This window comes from Megalobrama amblycephala, linkage group LG19 (genome assembly GCF_018812025.1).
Source record: "Megalobrama amblycephala isolate DHTTF-2021 linkage group LG19, ASM1881202v1, whole genome shotgun sequence".
NCBI lineage: Eukaryota > Metazoa > Chordata > Actinopteri > Cypriniformes > Xenocyprididae > Megalobrama > Megalobrama amblycephala.
The window spans coordinates 14,109,403-14,129,629 of NC_063062.1; the positions used below are offsets into that span (position 1 = coordinate 14,109,403).

At 39.2% G+C, this 20,227-nt stretch overlaps 1 protein-coding gene across 3 annotated transcripts in view; it reads left to right on the plus strand.

Moving 5' to 3' along the window:
• Positions 1-1,451: 1,451 nt before the first annotated feature.
• The window catches only part of bcar1 (BCAR1 scaffold protein, Cas family member), a 109,416-nt gene continuing 90,640 nt past the window's right edge, over positions 1,452-20,227 (plus strand). For all 3 annotated transcript variants that reach the window (XM_048169248.1, XM_048169249.1, XM_048169252.1), the window contains exon 1: positions 1,452-1,906. In XM_048169248.1, the coding sequence (XP_048025205.1) occupies positions 1,895-1,906 (12 nt within the window). In that variant the 5' untranslated portion in view covers positions 1,452-1,894. The remainder of the gene's footprint in view (positions 1,907-20,227) is intronic.

The window sequence follows — 20,227 nt, forward strand, 5'->3', positions numbered from 1 at the left end:
GCTAAAGTAAAACCCTGCCCTCTATTCATTATTCCGTTTCAATTGGAAATACATCACAACACTGGAGAAAAGTCGTTTACAACTTCCGGTTCACGGGGACTTTAATATTATAAAGCGACGAGAATACTTTTTTCAACAACATAGTCATGGGCGATTTCAAAACACTGCTTCATGAAGCTTCGAAGCTTTACTAATCTTTTGTTTCGAATCAGTGCTTCAGAGTGACTTTGGCAGTTTGATACGCGCTCTGAACCACTGATTTGAAACAAAAGATTCGTAAAGCTTCGAAGCTTCATGAAGCGATGTTTTGAAATCGCCCGCCACTAAATATTGTTGAATAAAGTTGGTATTTTGTTTTTTTGGTGCACAAAAAATATTCTCATCACTTCATAATATTAAGGTTGAACCACTGTAGTCACATGATCTGTTTTAAATATGTCTTTAGTAGCTTTCTGGGCATTGAAAGAGGAAATGAAATTGCTGGCAATGCAGGCCTCACTGAGCCATTGGATTTTATCAAAAACATATCTTAATTTGTGTTCTGAAGACGAACAAAGGTCTTACAGGTGTGGAACGACATGAGGGTGAGTAAGAAATTACATAATTTTCATTTTTGGGTGAACTAACCCTTTAACAATTATTAGTTTTTATGCAATATTGCAGTTTTTATTATAAACGATTTATCTGTGCACATTATTATTATTTTTTAATTCATGTGCCCTTGTAATCAAAATAACTTCTCCCACTTCCAGTGACATTTCTTTTCTTCTCTGATGACGTTCTCCGGCACAAGGTTGGAACAACTTGTGACTTACATGAGATAAGGCATTAGTAAGTAAAGTCAGCATAAAACAAAAGTCGAAATAGTCTTTTTTTCCCTACTGTGGTGTAAAAAATATAGGGCGGGGCTTGATTTTATCTGTCAGGATTTGATTGGTTGTGCTATTGCTGTGATCTCATGTGAGTGACGGGTTGCCCCGCCCTTGCGCTAGTAAACACGTCATTCTCTTCTCGCAGAAGAGATGTCATTGCAAGAGGGAGGGGAAGTTATTTTGATTAAATATTATGAGGGCACATGATTTTTTTTTTTTTTTTTTAAATAATGATGTGCACTGATAAATCATCTAGCCTAATAAAAGCTGCAATATTCCATTAAAAAAATAAGAATTGTCCATTTTAATTTCACGGTGACTTTTCTACTCTATAAATGAATTATGCTAATGAAAATGTATGTATAAGTAGCCTATTCATTTGTATAATTGCACAAAGTGTTTTTCCAGTGAGAGAAGGGACAGTAAAACATTATAAAGATCAATAAACAGGTCAGTAGCACGAAAATACAAAGAATGTAAACACGTTTTACCGTTAACAGCGTATATTAATATAAACCATGCCGTGTTTATCCACAGTGAGGTAACAGGACACTATCCCTTTAAACAGAACTTGATGATTCCATCATAGGGAGAGAGAGAGACAGAGCGCGAGCCGTGCTATGAAGTGTCAGTGTACACTACCGCAATACAGGCACACCAAAGACAGGTCATTCCTTACTGTACGGAAGCAAAAAACGAGTGAAGAAGAGAAGCGTTTTAATTTAAACAACCATTTTATTATCCTGCCCAGCAGCAGATCTCTGGAGAGAGGAGGGCTGAAACTGCGCAGCGCTGCTCGTGAGAGGTGGAGCGGAGACACATCTGAAACATTCACATTAAACTTCTCACCCCATCGAGGCGCGGATAGCACCCTTACTACAGACAACATGGAATAGAAGGACTCCGAGAGAATCCTAACAACACAAATTGATGTTTTCTGCTGAAAAACCGTCAGAGGGGAAGAAACTGATCCGTTAAAATCAGCATCAAGCTCTGTAGTGGATTGAAAGAAGGAGCTCAAGATGTCTGTACCGGTAAGTTCTTCAATATAACATCTAATCTGATTAATCGCGGTGTGGAAAAGTTACTGAACTGCTTGATAGGGACTTGAATGCATTCCAATGGACACACAGATGCTGGTCTGAAAGAATAGGCAGCTTGCTCTTGGTATATTGCTGTGGTGATGCACACTGTGGTCATTTGCTGCTACAAAGCAGCTGTTCAGGACGGTAGTGGAACTGAATTTTTGTAGTTTCCTCAAGACAATACACGAGCTGTGTGTCCAAAGCTGAGTGAGCTGTCTACCTCTAAAAGCATTTTGGGCGTCGTAGGCGCGTGCCAATGATGCCCGAAATGGTGCGCGTGCCAATGATGCCCAAAAATGCGGTCTAAATGGTTTTGACACACAACCTCGGAGTCCATGAGCTGTTCAAAAATAAGTGCACAAATAGGACGCAGAATTTCCTCATGACAGGTTTCCATACTACTGTACATACCTCACGTTTCTATTCAGGTAATTTTTGAAAACAAACAAACAAAAAAAAACATTATCGTTTTTAGTATTTGATTCAGGATTTACCTAAATTACCTAAAACAACCAACCAAACAAAAGCATTTTTTATAACATTATATTTAAAAAAAAAAAAAAAAACCTTTTGAAAAAGTGTTCCATCTCTTTATGAGTGACTTGTATGTAAAGAACCAGTTATGACCTTTCACCTTCCAACTTGTTGCAGCTTTATTTTATTTTTAGTTTTGTAAATCATTTATTCAAATTTGACATTTTCTAAGATTTGTTCATGTTTGCTATGATAGTGTAAAATGGCCTCCTGGAGCAATGGATTTAATGGATTTGACTGTTCCATATTCGACTGTTCCTGTCACAAATGGGATTAATTTGTGAAATATGCTTTGTGTTATTTGCGTTAACCTGTGGTACAAGAATTGATGAATAGATATTAATAATAATACTGTGCATATTCACAATTAAACATGGTTGACCCTGAGGCAAGATCTGTTTTTGCATCCTGGACCTGTTTCTTCCAAAAGCTCTCCATCGAGTCTCAACCTGTGAGAACTGTGTTCCGCCTCTGCTGCTTTTTGCATCTCATTTCGACATACTGCAACAAGATTTAATGTTTGCCCTCACGGCTGAAGTTAAGTGGAAGAAGTCAGTGGATTACTAATAAAGAGCTACGGAGGATGCGCAGCCCTGCAAAACATCATTGCCGATCCCTGTGGGAGGAATGAGGTTAATTTGCATGTCTTGACAGCTTAGCTTTTCCCACTGCTGTTTGTAGGAGAACTGGCATCTTGATGTTATGAATAAATAATAAAATCACTCCTGGTCTTTGCATCCGAGTGACGAAACAGTCTCTTGCTCAGTTTAACTCTTTGTTTTGTTCAGTTAGAAAGAATTGCGTTTGTTCAGATTCAGCATCGCATGAGTACTGATGTCCCATGCCATTTTCAACAAACAGAAGCCAGATTGCTGTTTTTGCCCGGGGTGATCGAGCTTGATCACAGCAGCTGTTCTACCAAGAAGACGAGAGTATGGTTTGCTTGTCTTGTGGCTCGTTTTCCACGCAACCGGTGTGATTCCGTTTACCTGAGACCAACAGATGTCACAGAGAAGTGAAAAGCAAACGAGTGTAAAGGCTTAAAGGGATAGTTCACCCAAAAATGAAAATATTGTCATCATTTATTCACCCTCATGTTGTTCCAAACCTGTATTAGTTTATTTCTTCTGTTAAACACAAAAGAAGATGTTTTAAATAATGTTGGTAACAGCTGACGGTGGCCTTTGACTTCCATAGTATTTTTTTGTTTCTACTGTGGAAGTCAATGGCTATTTAGCAAAGAAAGTTGTAGCGCTCACAGTTGCAAAATTCTTGTTTCCTTCAGGTGCGTGGAACAAAAAAAAATTTATTAATATGAATTTATGAATTTTTAATTCACTTGCACTTTGCACTTTATTGCACCATGCAATTTATATAATAAATTTTGTATTTTTCTAGACCTTAGACTTTTTTTGGATTCAGTGTGCGACCAGCCACTCTTCTCTGTTTTGCTTAAGTCAATGGCTATTTAAAATAAAATATTTATTTTATTTGATTATTATTTGATATTTTTTATGTGCTTTTGTCATTTTTATTATTATTTCTATATAGCTTTATTTTTGAGTTTTAGTTTCAGTAACTTTTTTACTTAAATTTCATTTTTCAAGTTTGTTTTTCCATCTTATATTTATATTTTATTTTTTATTATTTTTTATTTTATTTTATTTTACTTAATTTATTTCATTCAATTATTTTATTTTAATTATTATTCATTTTTTAATTTATTTTTTATTTTATTCATTATTTCATTATTTTATTTATTATTCATTTTATATTATTTTATTTATTATTTTATTTTGTTTCATTTCATTATTTTATTTTATTATTTCAGTTACCAAAAAAGGTTTTTCATCACTGTGCCACTGACCCTTTCCCAGCATGTGTCCAGACAACATCTCCATGCATATTAAATTCTGCAAGCATGTATAGATGCATACATACTTCCTTTAATACATAAATTCATAAGTTCGAGTTCTACACATGCTCATCTTCATACATATTGATGGGTATTAATGTTTGGCTGTTAACGTCATTTGCCTCGGCTTTAGATCTTTATCCCGTCCCCTGGACGGCTCCCAGAGTGCGCACACTACGACTGCAAGCCTGTGCTTATTCCCCCCTGCCGTCCCTCGGAGTTCTGCCGCGAGAGGTTAAATGCGACGCCAGCAGGGAACGAGCTTGCTAGATCACTCTCAGACGCCTGACATTTGGTGCTTGTCATAGATGATACTCCACATACATATTAATAATGTTGGCTTAGGTGAGCTGTCGCATTTCAATCACCCAATAAAGACCTTTTGCTATTTATGCGTTGCCCTGGCAACTACAGGCCACCAACCTTTCAAATATGAGTTTCATTGGCAGCTTAACTCATAGTAAACAGCGTATAATGCTACACATGCCATGCATGGACAAGCACGACTCCAAAGGCGGATTGCGACATGTGCTTGTGAATACATCTATAAATCCCTCTCTGAAATCACACTATTCATGCTTGTCCTTGCATAGTAAGTGTCTCATCTCATAGACATTCTTGCCTACACGCAGTCACGCATCAGCGGCCCCTGCTTTGCCACTCCCGGAAGGCATCTTTATCCGTTTTTAGTGATTAAGGACGGACGTTTTTTCTCAAGTACACACACACACACACACTCTTACACCGGATGCATCTTAATCCAGAAGCCAGCTGACACGCTCATTAGTTTATTGCTGTCAGCTCAAGAGAAAAATATGAATGCTAGAAGCAGCAGCAGGTGAACACATGATGAATATGAATGTAAATATTAACGTTTATGTCACCTCAGGAGTCTTTTGACAAACGGCTCTTCATATTCATCTGATGTAAATACCATATGCATCAGTATGCAGTTTTTGTGTAGAGTGTGAAAATTCCTCATTCTCGTTTATGTCTTGGTACGTTGCACACATTTTTGTATAAGAATACAAATGAAGGGGAAATGACATTGTGTTATAGGCTTTGTGTGTGTGTTTTCAGCAGTATGTTGTCTGTAGTATGGAGTCGGACAGTTATATGTAAAATGAAAATTGAATTATGGTGGACACCACTCACATTCTTCAGCAGATCTTTATCGATCACAACATGCTGCTGTTGATTTGTGTGTTTGTGTAAGCAGAACTCCGTAGTCTATCTATCTATCTGTCATTCTGTCTATCTGTTGTTTTATCTATCTTTCTATCAGCGGTCCTACCATTCTCTATCATTCTATTATCTAACGTTGGTTCTTCACTCTTAAAAATAAAGGTTCTTTTTTTTTTGGCATCTATGGCTCTATGATGAGCTCCATTAACATCCATGGAACCTTTCCATTCCAGAAAATACTCTTTTTAGTGGGAAAAGGTTCTTTAGATTTTTAAAACGTTCTTCACATTAAGAAAAATGGTTCTTTTAGGAACTGTTCACTGAAAGGTTTTTTGGGGGTATCCAAAATTGTTCAAAATGGCTGTCCTTCTATGGCATTGCTGCAAAAAACTGTTTGGAACCTTTATTTTTAAGAGTGTTCTGTCTATCCTTGTCTATCCTTCATTCTGTTTATCTATTGTTCATTGTATATTTCTATTGTTCTATCATTCTCTCAGTCTGTAAGCCCTGTTAACCGTATATATTTATTTTAATTAATTTTCATTCTACTTCCTTTAAATTCGAATTGCAATTCTCCATCCTATTTCCTACATTTTTCCCTTATATATATATATATATATTAGGGCTGTAACGATATGCGATATGAAACCGAAATCGCGATACGCAGGTCCACGAAACTGTATCGCGATGTGAGAAGGCAGAATCGCGACACACCCCTTCCAACTCCCAGAGTTATCCTTCCTGTCCAGATCCAATGCTACCACATTTTTAAATTACTATAAGTATTAGGGGTGTAACGATTTATCGTAGATGGTGTGTCTTAATCAGCTTTCTAGTTCAGTAAGTGTTTCGGGCACACATTGAATCTTGCAAGGTTTAAACGTTTCTCATGTCAGTCTCTTGCATGGTCGCGTGAGAAAAGTCGTGGCTTTCTTTCACCGCAGTGCACAGCAACAGCTGTGCTCACAGAAAAGCAAAAGACGCTTGCGATGCTTTGCTTTAAGAAGTTCTGTGGGCCCGTTCACATATTGCGTCTTTTCCGCGTGCAAGTCAGTTATTATTTTCAAATGTAGCTGCGCGGCAGACGCGCTCATAATTGGATCAACGCGGTCGCGACGCGCATGCAATTCCCAACTTCTCAGAATGCCGCAAGCGCACCGCAGGTCGTGTGACAAGAATCAACCGATCAGCTATGGCCTTTCCGTAACAAAACATCAAAAGCTCAGCCGAACAGCTGATCATAGCTGTACATGGTGGTTTTTATATCTTATCTCCATCAATATATCTCGTAGTAAACTAATGCAAGGGCTAGAAATCATTTATCCTTTGCAGAAACATCCTGATCCTCTTGGAGAGCTCAGTTCATGGTTGCATAGCAACGACCGACGCCACAGGAGCGCAAGCGCTTTGGAAAGAAGGAGAAGCGGTGCGGCCGCGCCTTCCACGCGCTTTTAGACGCGATATGTGAACGGCCCCTATTCATAATTCTAAGTTCATGTTAAATTTAACATTTTTTTTCAGTGACAGACAGCCCTATTCAACTGTTAATTTGAATACAGAAGGTTTTTATTAAAATTTTATATTTATTTATTTTATTGAAATGTGATCTTGTATGTACAACAAGGAAAATTATTTGTTGTTAATTAATTATTAGTTTTTTTAATAAATCTTGTTTGAATTTCAGTTTCATTTTGTTCAAAATATCGTGATACGTATCGTATCGTGAACTCCGTATCGAGATACGTATCGTATCGTGACCTGAGCGTATCGTTACACCCCTAATATATATATATATATATATATATATACAGTGGGTACGGAAAGTATTCAGACCCCCTTAAATTTTTCACTCTTTGTTATATTGCAGCCATTTGCTAAAATCATTTAAGTTCATTTTTTTCCCCTCATTAATGTACACACAGTACCCCATATTGACAGAAAAACACAGAATTGTTGACATTTTTTGTTGACAAAAACTGAAATATCACATGGTCCTAAGTATTCAGACCCTTTGCTCAGTATTTAGTAGAAGCACCCTTTTGAACTAATACAGCCATGAGTCTTTTTGGGAAAGATGCAACAAGTTTTTCACACCTGGATTTGGGGATCCTCTGCCATTCCTCCTTGCATTTCCTCTCCAGTTCTGTCAGGTTGGATGGTAAACGTTGGTGGACAGCCATTTTTAGGTCTCTCCAGAGATGCTCAATTTGGTTTAAGTCAGGGCTCTGGCTGGGCCATTCAAGAACAGTCATGGAGTTTTTGTGAAGCCACTCCTTCGTTATTTTAGCTGTGTGCTTAGGGTCATTGTCTTGTTGGAAGGTAAACCTTCGGCTCAGTCTGAGGTCCCGACTGCATCTCCCGACTGCATCTCTGGAGCTCAGCCACAGTGATCTTTGGGTTCTTCTTTACCTCTCTCACCAAGACTCTTCTCCCCTGATAGCTCAGTTTGGCCAGACGGCCAACTATAGGAAGAGTTCTGGTCGTCCCAAACATCTTCCATTTAAGGATTATGGATGCCACTGTGCTCTTAGGAACCTTAAGTGCAGCAGAAATTTTTTTGTAACCTTGGCCAGATCTGTGCCTTGCCACAATTCTGTCTCTGAGCTCTTCAGGCAGTTCCTTGGACCTCATGATTCTCATTTGCTCTGACATGCACTGTGAGCTGTAAGGTCTTATATAGACAGGTGTGTGGCTTTCCTAATCAAGTCCAATCAGTATAATCAAACACAGCTGGACTCAAATGAAGGTGTAGAACCATCTCAAGGATGATCAGAAGAAATGGACAGCACCTGAGTTAAATATATGAGTGTCACAGCAAAGGGTCTGAATACTTAGGACCATGTGATATTTCAGTTTTTCTTTTTTAATAAATCTGCAATATATATACACATATATTCATATTACATAGTAAAGAGTCTCTTTCTGATATAGTGTGGGAAAATAATGCAGCGTTTGGAATTTGTGGTTTCACTGATAATGTGCAAGTCTGCAGACTGGCAAACAAATAGATCTCTTCAAAAAGATACTCTCTGACTAGTTTGTGTGAATATAGCTTCACATGCTTTTCATCCATTTTTCCTTCTTCATCTGTTTCTCTTAGTCCTTCATCTTTTGTCACTCAAAAGGTTTATATGGCATTTTAGTTTCCTTGCTTTTTAACAGTGTGTGTGTGTAGGCTTGCTTGCTTTTGTGTTGCAGAGCTCTTTTGCTGTTATATTTACAGCAGCGGGGGACATACTCAGTGTGAAATCCAAGTAGGCCCCTTATGATTTCAAAAGCCGGTGTCATTTTACTCACCCTGGCGTTGACTGTCCCGCAGACGACCGCTCTCAGCTGGTTGGGAGGACACATGCCGGTCCTCACGGGACCTAAAAGAGTCACAGTAAACATGTCTCCTCTAACCAAGTCACAGCTTCCCCCTCTTGACCCCAGGGTGTTTAAAGTGTAACATCTTGTTTTTTGTGTATCAGACAGACAGGACCCTCTCTAGAGTTCTGTTTATGCTGCTGTTTAAGTCGTGTGCATGTGTGTCTACGTGGCTTGGCTGTGCTGAGTTGCTAATGAAACGCAGGGCTTTTTCACCATATGATGATTTGAACTCGGTGTAACCCACTCTTTTGTTCCACTGCCCTGTAAATCTCTTCCGTCAGCATTAGGAGGGGGAGGAGGGGAGAATATGTGTGTGTGTATTTGCGTCTGTGGATGGAGATTATATTGGGTGTGTATGTATAAAATTTGCATGCCTCATGCTCATGTTTTGTGTTGAGTGATTGTGTTTGTAGACAAAGCGAGAGATGGTGTTGTGCGTATTTGTTTTGCAGCTCGATGGACGCTGGATCCTGATGTGGATCCTCATTATAGTGCAGCTGTGAAAGTGAAAAGGAGATAGAAAGAGCGAACGAGCGTAGTTGTGTGCATGTGTCTGTGTTTTTGCCACTGCCTGTGCCAAATCGTCCCGTCTCCAGCGTCGTAAATCTGCTGGCTGATGTGCGAGGTGGTCATATTAATGGAGCACCATCAATCACACCGGGCTGTCTGAGATTAGACTGTATTTGCTTGATGGAATGGGGGAAGGAGCTCTACCTACAAGTGAACCTGACAGAAACATCTGCTTAGACTAGTCCAGTTCAGCTAAGACCAATCCAGATGAACTCAGTCCAGCAGTCCAGTTGAGCTAAATCCAGCATGCCCAGTTCAGTTTATCTTATCCCATTTTAGCTAAACCCAGTCAATTCAACTCAGATAATCCCAGACCAGTCCAGCTCATCTAAACCCAGCCAGGTCCAGTTTAGTATGCCTGTCTTGTTTGGTTCCTGTTTAGCTAAGAAAAGTCCAATTGTACTCAGCTAAGCCCAGACCAGTCCAGTCCAGTTTAGCTAAACCTTTTCAGGTTCAATTTAGCATGCAGTGTTCAGTCCAGAATAGTTTAGCGTGCCCAGTCCAGTTTATCTCAGCTAAGTCCAGCTCAGTCCATTTAGCTAAACTCAGTCAATTCAACTCAGATAAGCCCAGACCAGTCCAGTCCAGCTCATCTAAACCCAGTCAGGTTCAGTTTAGTATGCATGTCTTGTTTGGTTCCAGTTTAGCTAGGAAAACCCTGTTGAAAAAAATAGCTGGTTAGGTATGTTTTGAAGCATGGCAGCTGGTTTGAGCTGGTTTATGCTGGTCCTTAGTTGGTCATGAGCTGGTTTAAGCTGGTCCTGAGCTGGAGCTAGTTGCTTATAGGACCATCTTAGGACCAACACTTACCAGTTTAACCAGCTCATGACCAGCTAAGGACCAACTAAGGACCATCTTAAACCAGCTCATGACCAACTAAGGACCAGCATAAACCAACTCAAACCAGCTGCCATGCTTCAAAACATAAGCTGTTTTTTTTTCAACAGGGAAATCCAATTGTGCTCAGCTAAACCCTGTCCAGTCCAGTTTAGTCCAGTCCAGATTAGCTAAAGCCAGTCCAGTTTAGCATGCTCTGTCCAGTTTAGCTGTAACTAGTCAAGTCGTACTCAGCTAAGCCTTGCCCAGCCCAGTTTAGCTAAACCCTGTCATGTTCAGTTTAGCATGCAGTTCAGTCCAGATTAGCTAAGGCCAGTCCAGTTGTACTCAGTAGGCCCATCCTAGCCCAGACCAGTTTAGCGATATACCAGTCCAGTTTTTAGCTAAGGCCAGTCAATCTGCAGATTTACCAGCCTCTGAAATGCAGCTTGTGGCTTGGCAGTGATGAATGATTAAGTGAAAGAGTGAGGTAGGGAGCCAGGGAAGGGGGGATGGAAGAGAAAGAGACACAGATGAGACTAGAGAGCCGGAAAAGTCAAGTGTAACAGCCACTGGAGAGCCAGAAAATTATATGAAAGTTATAAGCAGAAACACAAGATAGCAATGAAAGAGAAGCAGGGTGGCAGTGACAGACACAGAGAGATGAAGAAGACATGAGGAAAGAAAGACACCACAAGAAGCCTGGGAAATGATAGGAAGAATATGTTGACCATCCATTTGTATCTTATGAGACCACCATCCCATCAATGTTTGACAATCTTGACTAAACCTATTTCCCAACAGTGTGTTTCTCCGTTGAGAAGAGTTATGGAGTTGTCATTTGACCTGTCAAATTATATTTTTTAGTGTTATTTATATACCATTACAGTATTTATTAGTAGTTTTCATTTTAGTTAACAGTAACAACACTGGTCCTGTCCTTATGAACCTCTCCACAGGGCATGAGTATGACATCATCAGCATCCGCCTGTGTTTTAATGAACCTCCCTGTCTGGATCCTCATTAAGGACGGGAGAGTGTAGAGTACCTCAATCACATCCTCTCAGCCGTGTGTGTGTATGTGTGTCCTTATGAGTGTGTATGTAAATTATCATATTGTATATGCACATGGGAACTCTCAATGCTAATGAGCATGCTTGAGTGAGTGTTTGGCTCTGACATGCGAGTGCATGCCTCTTATTTGATGTGCCTAAGCCACACTGCAGCAGCATGAAGAGGCTGTAATCTTTAGCTGAAGTCCTGCTAATCCACGTGAAGGTTACTGCCGCACTGTACGTTGCATTCCCTAAATTAAAGCAGCAGTGTTCAGGATGTATGCTTTGGAATGCAGCAACTCAATTTCATAATTGATGGATCAAGCAGATTAATCATCTTCACAGCGTATTAACTACATTCCATGATTCTACATCCGACCTTTGGGACTATTTGGGGTCATTTAGTGGCATGCAATGTACAGTGTATGCTAACACACTTGAAGATATTATAATCAGGGTCCCTTGGATAAACAGCTAACGTAATGCATAATTAATGTAATTTATTTCACTCTGGCGCTGGAATAGATTAGGGGTGCCCTCTTTGATTCAGCTTGACCTCCACCATCACCTTTGCATGGTCTTCCTTGAGGAAGCGTCTCATTGGAAGTCGCCACGGATGTGTTCTTGCTCCTGTTGACCTTTTCGATGATGGGAACTTGTGAGGTGTGATTGGGGATTTAGGGAGTTAGAGCACAAGACAGAAAGGTGAGAGAGAGAGGAGGTGATGGGAAAGAGCGAGACAAAACGAGAGACAGTTTTGAAGTGGGTGACTCCATTTCACACAGCTGCTATATCGTGACCTTTCTGCAGACCGTTGTCCCTCTCCTTCATCAATGCAGTGTGCCGGATTTAAGTTGCATCAGCAGCATGGTGCTAACCTAATGTTGCATCTCCCATTTTTCTGCTAGATGGGCGACCTTTAAGCCGCTTGTTGCCTTTTTAATGCCGATGCCAGTGGGCTATGGTTTGCAGAAGGATAACAAAGGGACGTTGCACGTTATTACTGCAGCTTTACGGTAAAAAAAAAAAGTCATTTGTGGCCAACAAAGAAGCTTGATGTGAAAGAAAATTGATTTTGAAGATTGGCTTTCGATCTCTCGTAGGAATTTGCAGATCTTGGTTTCGTAGAGTGGCCAGTGACAGCTGGGATCTTGCTTTTGTGCCACTGTTTGGAGATTATCATTGGTTCCTTAATCACAGTCCCATTACAGCTCACATACAGTACATTGCCAAACACAGCACATTTATAATATTCACTTCCTCTCTGATTTGAAAGACAATGTATGTATGTTTCCACTTTTGTGCTCAACAATGAGCATGTTTACATGCACACCACTACACTGATAACATCAGCTTATTGAAATAACTCGTTGTCCGGGTTTACATGCAAACCAATATCCCGACAACGCAAGTAAACCGCGTTTACAAGACTTTATTAAAATCAGGTTATTTCCCGGTAGTGACGTCAAAATTTAATAATCTGACTCTTGAGTATTTCACATGTTATGTCGGTTGTGATGTTAAATAAAGCATTAAAAACCGAAGAAGAGTATTGCAACATGTCAGCGGGAAACTTATGGCTCATATATTATCCTCTCGTGCAGTTACAGATGCAGCATTTTGACTGTATTTCTTCGAGGTGAGAGCACTTTTTGGGTCAAGAAAGAGTCTGAGTTTGCGATGTATTTCTTCCTCCCTTACTACAAAATGTTCGCTCTGTCTGGATGTGCTTAAATCTGCCGTAAGCACGAGTTCCTGTCACATATCACACATTATATGCTGGGCGAAATCGCTGTAAGGGGCAAAAATCTATCTGTGGCAATCGGTTTATGCTTAAGCTGTTTATGACCTTACTCCGATAAAGGAAACGGGTTAATGTGTTTACATGATCGCATGCATTTTCAGCTTATTAAGCATAATCGTGTTAAGAACGTGCATGTTAACGCACTCAATTTGGCATCTATGGAAACCCGTTTCTGCCTCAGAGTAAAGAAATAGTATCTGCAACTATAATACAATTTTAACATCATTGCATCTTTAAATCTCTCGGTTGTCAGTAGAGCAGCATGTTTAATCGTTAAAAGATCACGATCTCTATTCAAACACCCATGTGATCTTATTGCTAAATGGCTATGTCTATTAAACCAATTTAATAGACGATTACAGTGATTTCAGCGAACATTCAGATCTGCGTTGGCACTGCCGCTGACCCAAAGAGAGCAGTTGTCAAGTTTAGGTATGAAACAGCTTCACAGTCTTTTCAAGCACACAGACACAGTATCATTATTCCTGTTGTTACAATGATGGTAATTATCACAAGAGTACTGGGAGAAAAGTTTATCATTCGTATATAAACACTAATGTCTATGGTAGCGATCAAAATAGAGTAAAACACCTTTTGAAAGTAACTTGACCCTTCAAATAAAGATTGTATCAATTACATTGTTATACCAGTGACTGTTAAAAAATGTATTTGTCATTAAATCTTTCATTTGTACTCAGATTTGTTTAAAAATGCTGATTCATCCATTAAAGGATTAGTCCACTTTTAAATACACTTTTCCTGATAAATTTACTCACCCCCATGTCATCCAAGATGTTCATGTCTTTCTTTCGTCAGTCGAAAAGAAATTAAGGTTTTTGATGAAAACATTCCAGGATTTTTCTCCATATAGTGCATTTCAATGGCTACCAACAGATTGAAGGTCCAAACTGCAGTTTCAGTGCAGCTTCAAGGGCTTTAAACGATCCCAGATGAGGAATAAGGGTCTCATCTAGCGAAACGATCGGCCATTTTCGACAAAAATACAACCGTTTATGCTTTATAAACAAAATATCGCCTTGAACGTACTTTCCGCTTCCGCATTCTTCATAACACTTACGCTGTATGTCCTACGCCTTCCCTATTCAAGTTACGTAAAAAAACTAAACTGGCGCCACGTACGTTCCGTAAGTTGAATAGGGAAGGCGTAGGACATACAGCGTAAGCGTTATGAAGAATGCGGAAGCAGAAAGTACGTTCAAGGCGATATTTTGTTTATAAAGCATAAACGGTTGTATTTTTGTCGAACATGACCGATCGTTTCGCTAGATAAGACCCTTATTCCTCATCTGGGATCGTTTAAAGCCCTTGAAGCTGCACTGAAACTGCAGTTTGGACCTTCAATCTGTTGGTAGCCATTGAAATGCACTATATGGAGAAAAATCCTGGAATGTTTTCATCAAAAACCTTCATTTCTTTTTGACTGACGAAAGAAAGACATGAACATCTTGGATGACATGGGGGTGAGTAAATTTATCAGGAAAAGTGTATTTAAAAGTGAACTAATCCTTTAATGAAACAAGTAAAGTCTTTCTGAGTGAGTCATTGAATCATTCATTCAAATATTTTGTAAATAAACTGCAACAATTAACATTTTGTCAGAACCTCTAGTAAAATCTTTTTATCTCTCTGTTGTCACTTTATATCTTGCAGTGTTATTGGTTAATTGCAACCTTTTATCTCAAAATGTGACTGTTTTGCATTGTGACTCAATATCTCAAAGCTGCTATTTGCTTCTCATAATTGCGACTTTAATTCCCGCAATTGTTTATAATAGTTGTGTTTTTCTTTTTTCATTGTGACTTTGCATCTTGAAATGACTTTATTTTGTATTTTAATTTTTATCTCACAATTACCTGCTATATCTTTTACTCTAGATGGAAAGGGGCTTCTATAGGTATCCATTTCTTGATTATGTACATATAAGCAGTTTATATATGCCTGAAGTTTTTCTTCCTTTATATGGTCCTTGTGTGTGTGTGTGTGTGTGTGTGTGTGTTATTGTGTTAGTCTCAGGAGGGAGTAGCTATTACACAGTTTATGTGCTATAGGAATGCTGTACTTCCTGTATAAGAATCCCAGCATGATCTCCGGAACGCTTCCAGACAACCACTGCAAACTCATCAGTTAGCATTAATGAACCACAGCCAGCTTTTATAGATATACCTGCTGGACATTCATATTCTCACAGCCTAGTTTTTCTCTCTAATGTTCTTACAAACTTTTATACTTCATCTAATGCATCTTTATTAGAGTTGTTCATGTGTGCTAATGTGAGACTGGTTTGGGGCCAAAGGTGGACTTCAGTTCCACAGTAAGTACCTTGGAGGGATGTGTTTGGTGCAGTGGACATTTTTCAAATTACAGTCTCTTAGGTCTGCGATTGTATTGCACAGAGCCGATTGAATTATCTTCTAAGGTGATAAGTAGCATGTTCATGCTCTGTTGACTACATAGATGTGCGTCAGTACAGGTGGCCAGTAGATCTTGCTATCCACTGAAGCAGGAAAATTATGTGTTTCAGGTAGAGGCAGCATTTATCAAGATCTTTAATTTACGTAGCAGGTGGAGGCCCTGTGTTGTTCCCTGTGGCTCATGGATCATTGCTAGACTTGGCAACAAATGAAGGTAACCAATGTGGCCGATTGCAGAACACTTGAACACTTGAAGGCCTTGTTCCTCATGACATGAAAGGTTTGCCATCTGGGCCCCCTACCTGCATTCATCCTGGTGTCTGAATTTAGCAACATGGCTGAGGGACTCCTGGAGGTCTGCTCTGGATCAGACCAGAAAGTCTGGAAAACTTATTGTTGGTCACATTTTAAGCACAAAAACTTTTTGAACTTGGGTTGGTCAGACTGATATGCATTAAGAAGACTCAGATGAATATTAATGTGAGTATGTGGGACTGTTGATGGACAGATGAACCAATCTGCGTTGAGTCCGAGGAAAAGCTTCTCTTCTTGTCCTGTGCCCCTTTGCCCTGTTGACTGGGCAGGTAATCTGTTCAGCTGCCATCTGAATTAGGTTTGAACTGGGAGGGCAAGCAATTTACTGCTCATTCACAGACCATTCCCCAGCTTATGAGGAAAAAAAGGGGGATGGGGTTGAGAAAGATGAAGAGGAAAATAATGGATTAGATAGAAATGGAGAGTAAAAGATAGAGGATGAGATGAGAAACATAGAAAGACATTAGGAGAGGAGTACGGGTAGGAGAAATATGAAGCGAAATGGAGGGATTATGAAGAAGAAGAGAGTCGAGCAATATGAGAGACAGTGGGATTTGTTTGTATGAGAGAGAAAGAGATTCAAAGCTTTGTTGATATGATGGTTGTACCAGGTGTTCCAAAATTCCAGTATTCCTTTTCATACTCTTTGAGTGGATAAACAACCTTTGAGACATCAGTTGTTTATTATTGTGCATAATTTCTTTGACACTTTCTCTACAACTTACTGCAAAACAGTATCTATTGAACATTTGTGAAATGTTAGCGTAATGTTGTGTGTAGGTTCTGTGCCTAAATTTTGTTGGAAAGCTATTTTGCAGACTTTTGGACCACCACACTGGAATGCAGGCTTCCTTTCCTCTCTTTCTCGCTTTCGCTCTCTCCCCCAATTCTTTTCTTTTCCAGACTGTGTCCAGGAGCTCTGGGCCTGGAAACTCCCAGAAGCCAAAGTGAGTCTGGACTGGACTGCTGTCATGTCAACAGCCACTGTGCTGCTAATATACACAGGCACCTCGGCACTCGATCATTTCATCGTCCAGAAGAGCCCCAATGCCACAGGCTTCACCCCAGCGCTCAGGATAGCCGTTGTGTCATAGAACAGTTTCCTGTTTCACATATCCGCTTCCCAAAGCACAATCCCACTTTTGGTCTACTTTTTTTTTTCTCTTTTTATTATTTTTTTGTATTTGAGTAGTACATACTCAGAGCATCTTATTGCTATCTTTCCAGAGATAACATGAATGGTGCAGCTGTCATAGTTGGAAAGGGTAATGTGAAAATCGCAGCATTAGTACTAGCAGGCAACATGGTAAAAGAGGATAATCTGGAAAATATTTACTCTGAGAAAGATGTTTATAGTAATTGGGCTGTGGGCATTTTTTGAAAGCCTTGTCAGAGTGTAGAAAAAAAGAGATTGCCTCGGCTATGGCATTGGTAGATGTCCAAAGATAAACAGATAGACAGAAAGAAGAGTTAGGGGCACACAACTTGCATTCTTGCATTTAAAAACATCTAGAAAAGTAAATGCAGGGATCTTGAACTATTTTTAACTTGACATTCTCATGCTGAAAAAATGTGATTGCAAAAGAAGAGTTACCTGAGTCCAGCTTTCATGACTAACCAGTTAGTTATGAAGCAGTTATGAATGCTGTTTTTGGTTATTGCTTACATTAGATGTCTGTATATCTGTCCTCGTTGGCTTATTCTCCTATACTTCCATAAAGCTTCATAACACAAGATCATCCCACTTCAGCATTTGGTTTCAGTGATGCTGTACTCTGATATTATTTGTACCTATATGATCACACTGCAGAAGATATTGCTCTGAAATTGGTTGGATACAGCAGCCCACATATGCTCACATATGATGCACCGTAGAGCAGTGTTGTTTCCACACGGTGGTATGTCTTAAAGGATCCTCCTCGGGCAGGAAAGCGGCACTGAGTGAAAATGAAATGAGCACTACTCAGTCTTTCACAGCATATATCCTCCCTCTGCCACTTTTTATGATGGATTTAACTTATGGTTTCACACTAAATATAATTATCCAACAAATTAATCATTAATTACCCTCACCTTGACTCGCTAATGAGTTAGATTTCATTAAATACATTAGAGCCAGGGTTTTCATTTATGTATATATAAACTCCAGTCTTTTGTCAAATGATCCTTCAGAAATAATTCTAATATTCTGATTCTGGTTCTTTATTATTATCAATGTTGAAAAACATTTTTGCGGAATCTTTTTCAGGATTTTTTCAAAAGAAAAGCATTTATTTGAAATATGTAGCTTTTTAACTCTCTTACCTGACATGGTCAATTTAATGTGTCCTTTCTAAATGAAGGTAGTTAGTTACTTACCCCAGACATTTGAATAGTAGTGTATTTTGGTTTCCACAAAAATTTGAAGCAGCACAACTGTTTTCAACATTTGATGTTTCTTGAGCACCAAATCAGCATATTAGATTTCTGAAGGATCATGTGACACTGAAGACTGGAGTAATCATGCTGAAAATTCAGCTTTGCCATCACAGGAATAAATAAAATTTTAAAATATATTCAAATAGAAGTTCTTTTAAATTGTAATAATATTTCACAGTATTGCTATTTTTACTTAGACTGGGTAAACCCAGCCTGATCTGCCGGCGATTTGATTTCGCCCGGCAACTCAGTCTGGAAACCCGTACATTCATTTCTACTGCGTCTGTTACACTTTTGTGGGAACCAATCACAGACTGGCTTATCCACCTTGCTTGCTATTGGCTGGTATAACACGATGGCGATAGAGAAGCGAAGGCAATTCCTTTTAACCTCTCGAAGATGCTGAATGACTTCTTTAGTTTCGCTCGAGTGGGTGTAAATACCACTCACTTTCATGTTTTGTTTTTTGTTTTTTGTTTTTGCACAACCTGCAAAAATCGCTCGATGCCATTGCTGCTTCTGCAAACCGCTGATCAATGCTACAAACCAATACAAACTAAACCTGTCTGGAGTTGTCGCGTCGCTCTGCAAAGTACGTCACCCGGATCGTTGATCTGATTGGTTGAAGGACTATCCAATTGCGTGAATAATGCTCGTTGATCACGCCTCTTGTGCAGTAGAAAAGTATAGCAAACTCCCCAGACCAATGATCAATTTTAAATTGAGCTTGGTCTGGTGATAGCCAGACAAGTTTTTACTATATTCTTTATCAAATAAATTTAATATACTATGTATTTAAAAAATGTATTTAGATACTACTTATAGTACATTTGAACCCATGGTGTACTATAAGTGGTAACTAAATATATATTTTTTAAATACAGAGATAGTATATTAAAAGCACATTTTAGTTCATATTTCATGCTGTCTCAAAATAGCACAGTTGAGTACACTTAGATGTTCTTAAGATGATCTTAAGAAGTATTAAAGAAGAATTTTTAGTATATTAAGTACAAAATTAGTGAAATAGGGGCGAAAATAGAGCACTTTAGAGACACTTTAGAGCACTTTAAAGTACATTAGAGAAGTGTACTTTTTTTTCACCTGGGTATTAAAGCATGGTGGGACTGAATTGAAAGTCTCCATAATGTAGTACTATTTAAAACATACTTTAATAGCTCTTAGTTTCGCTACTCTTTCACTACCTTTATCATTGATCTTATACATAGGACAGGTCTCTGTCAGAGGTTTTGTGTAGCTGACCAGTCTTTTTCTCCTCTGTTTAGCAAGCAGTCCTTCTCACCAGCAGTATACAGCCTTTGAACTGTGTTTGCTGACTGACCGGTGTGTGTTCTAATGTCTGTTTGTTGGCAGATTGATGGTTTGTGTTAGGATGTGCTTTAGGTCTGACTGATGTGTTTGTCAGTGAAGGTGCTAAGGCTGTCTCACACACACACACATACATCCGTTTGCCGTTGACACACTGATGGTTCTGGTGGTGGCACCAGCTGGGAAGAGGTATTGTTCTGGTGTCCTCCGTGTTTCCTCTTCCAGCTCGCTGAGCTGGCCGTTTTACACTCTGTCATGTGTGTGTATGTGATGAAATAAATGGGTTGTAAATATTTATTGGCCATGGATTGGCGAGATCTCTGAAACGCTGTCTGTGTGCTACAAAACTGTCATCACTCTTGATAGTCTCTCGATTGTACCGAGATCCCAAGTGGATCTTTGAAAAAATGTATTGTGATTGAACAAGAAAGAATCTTGGGAATCAGCTCTCTCTCTCTCTGTCTATATATATATATATATATATATATATATATATATATATATATTGTATACATTAAAATGGTTGTA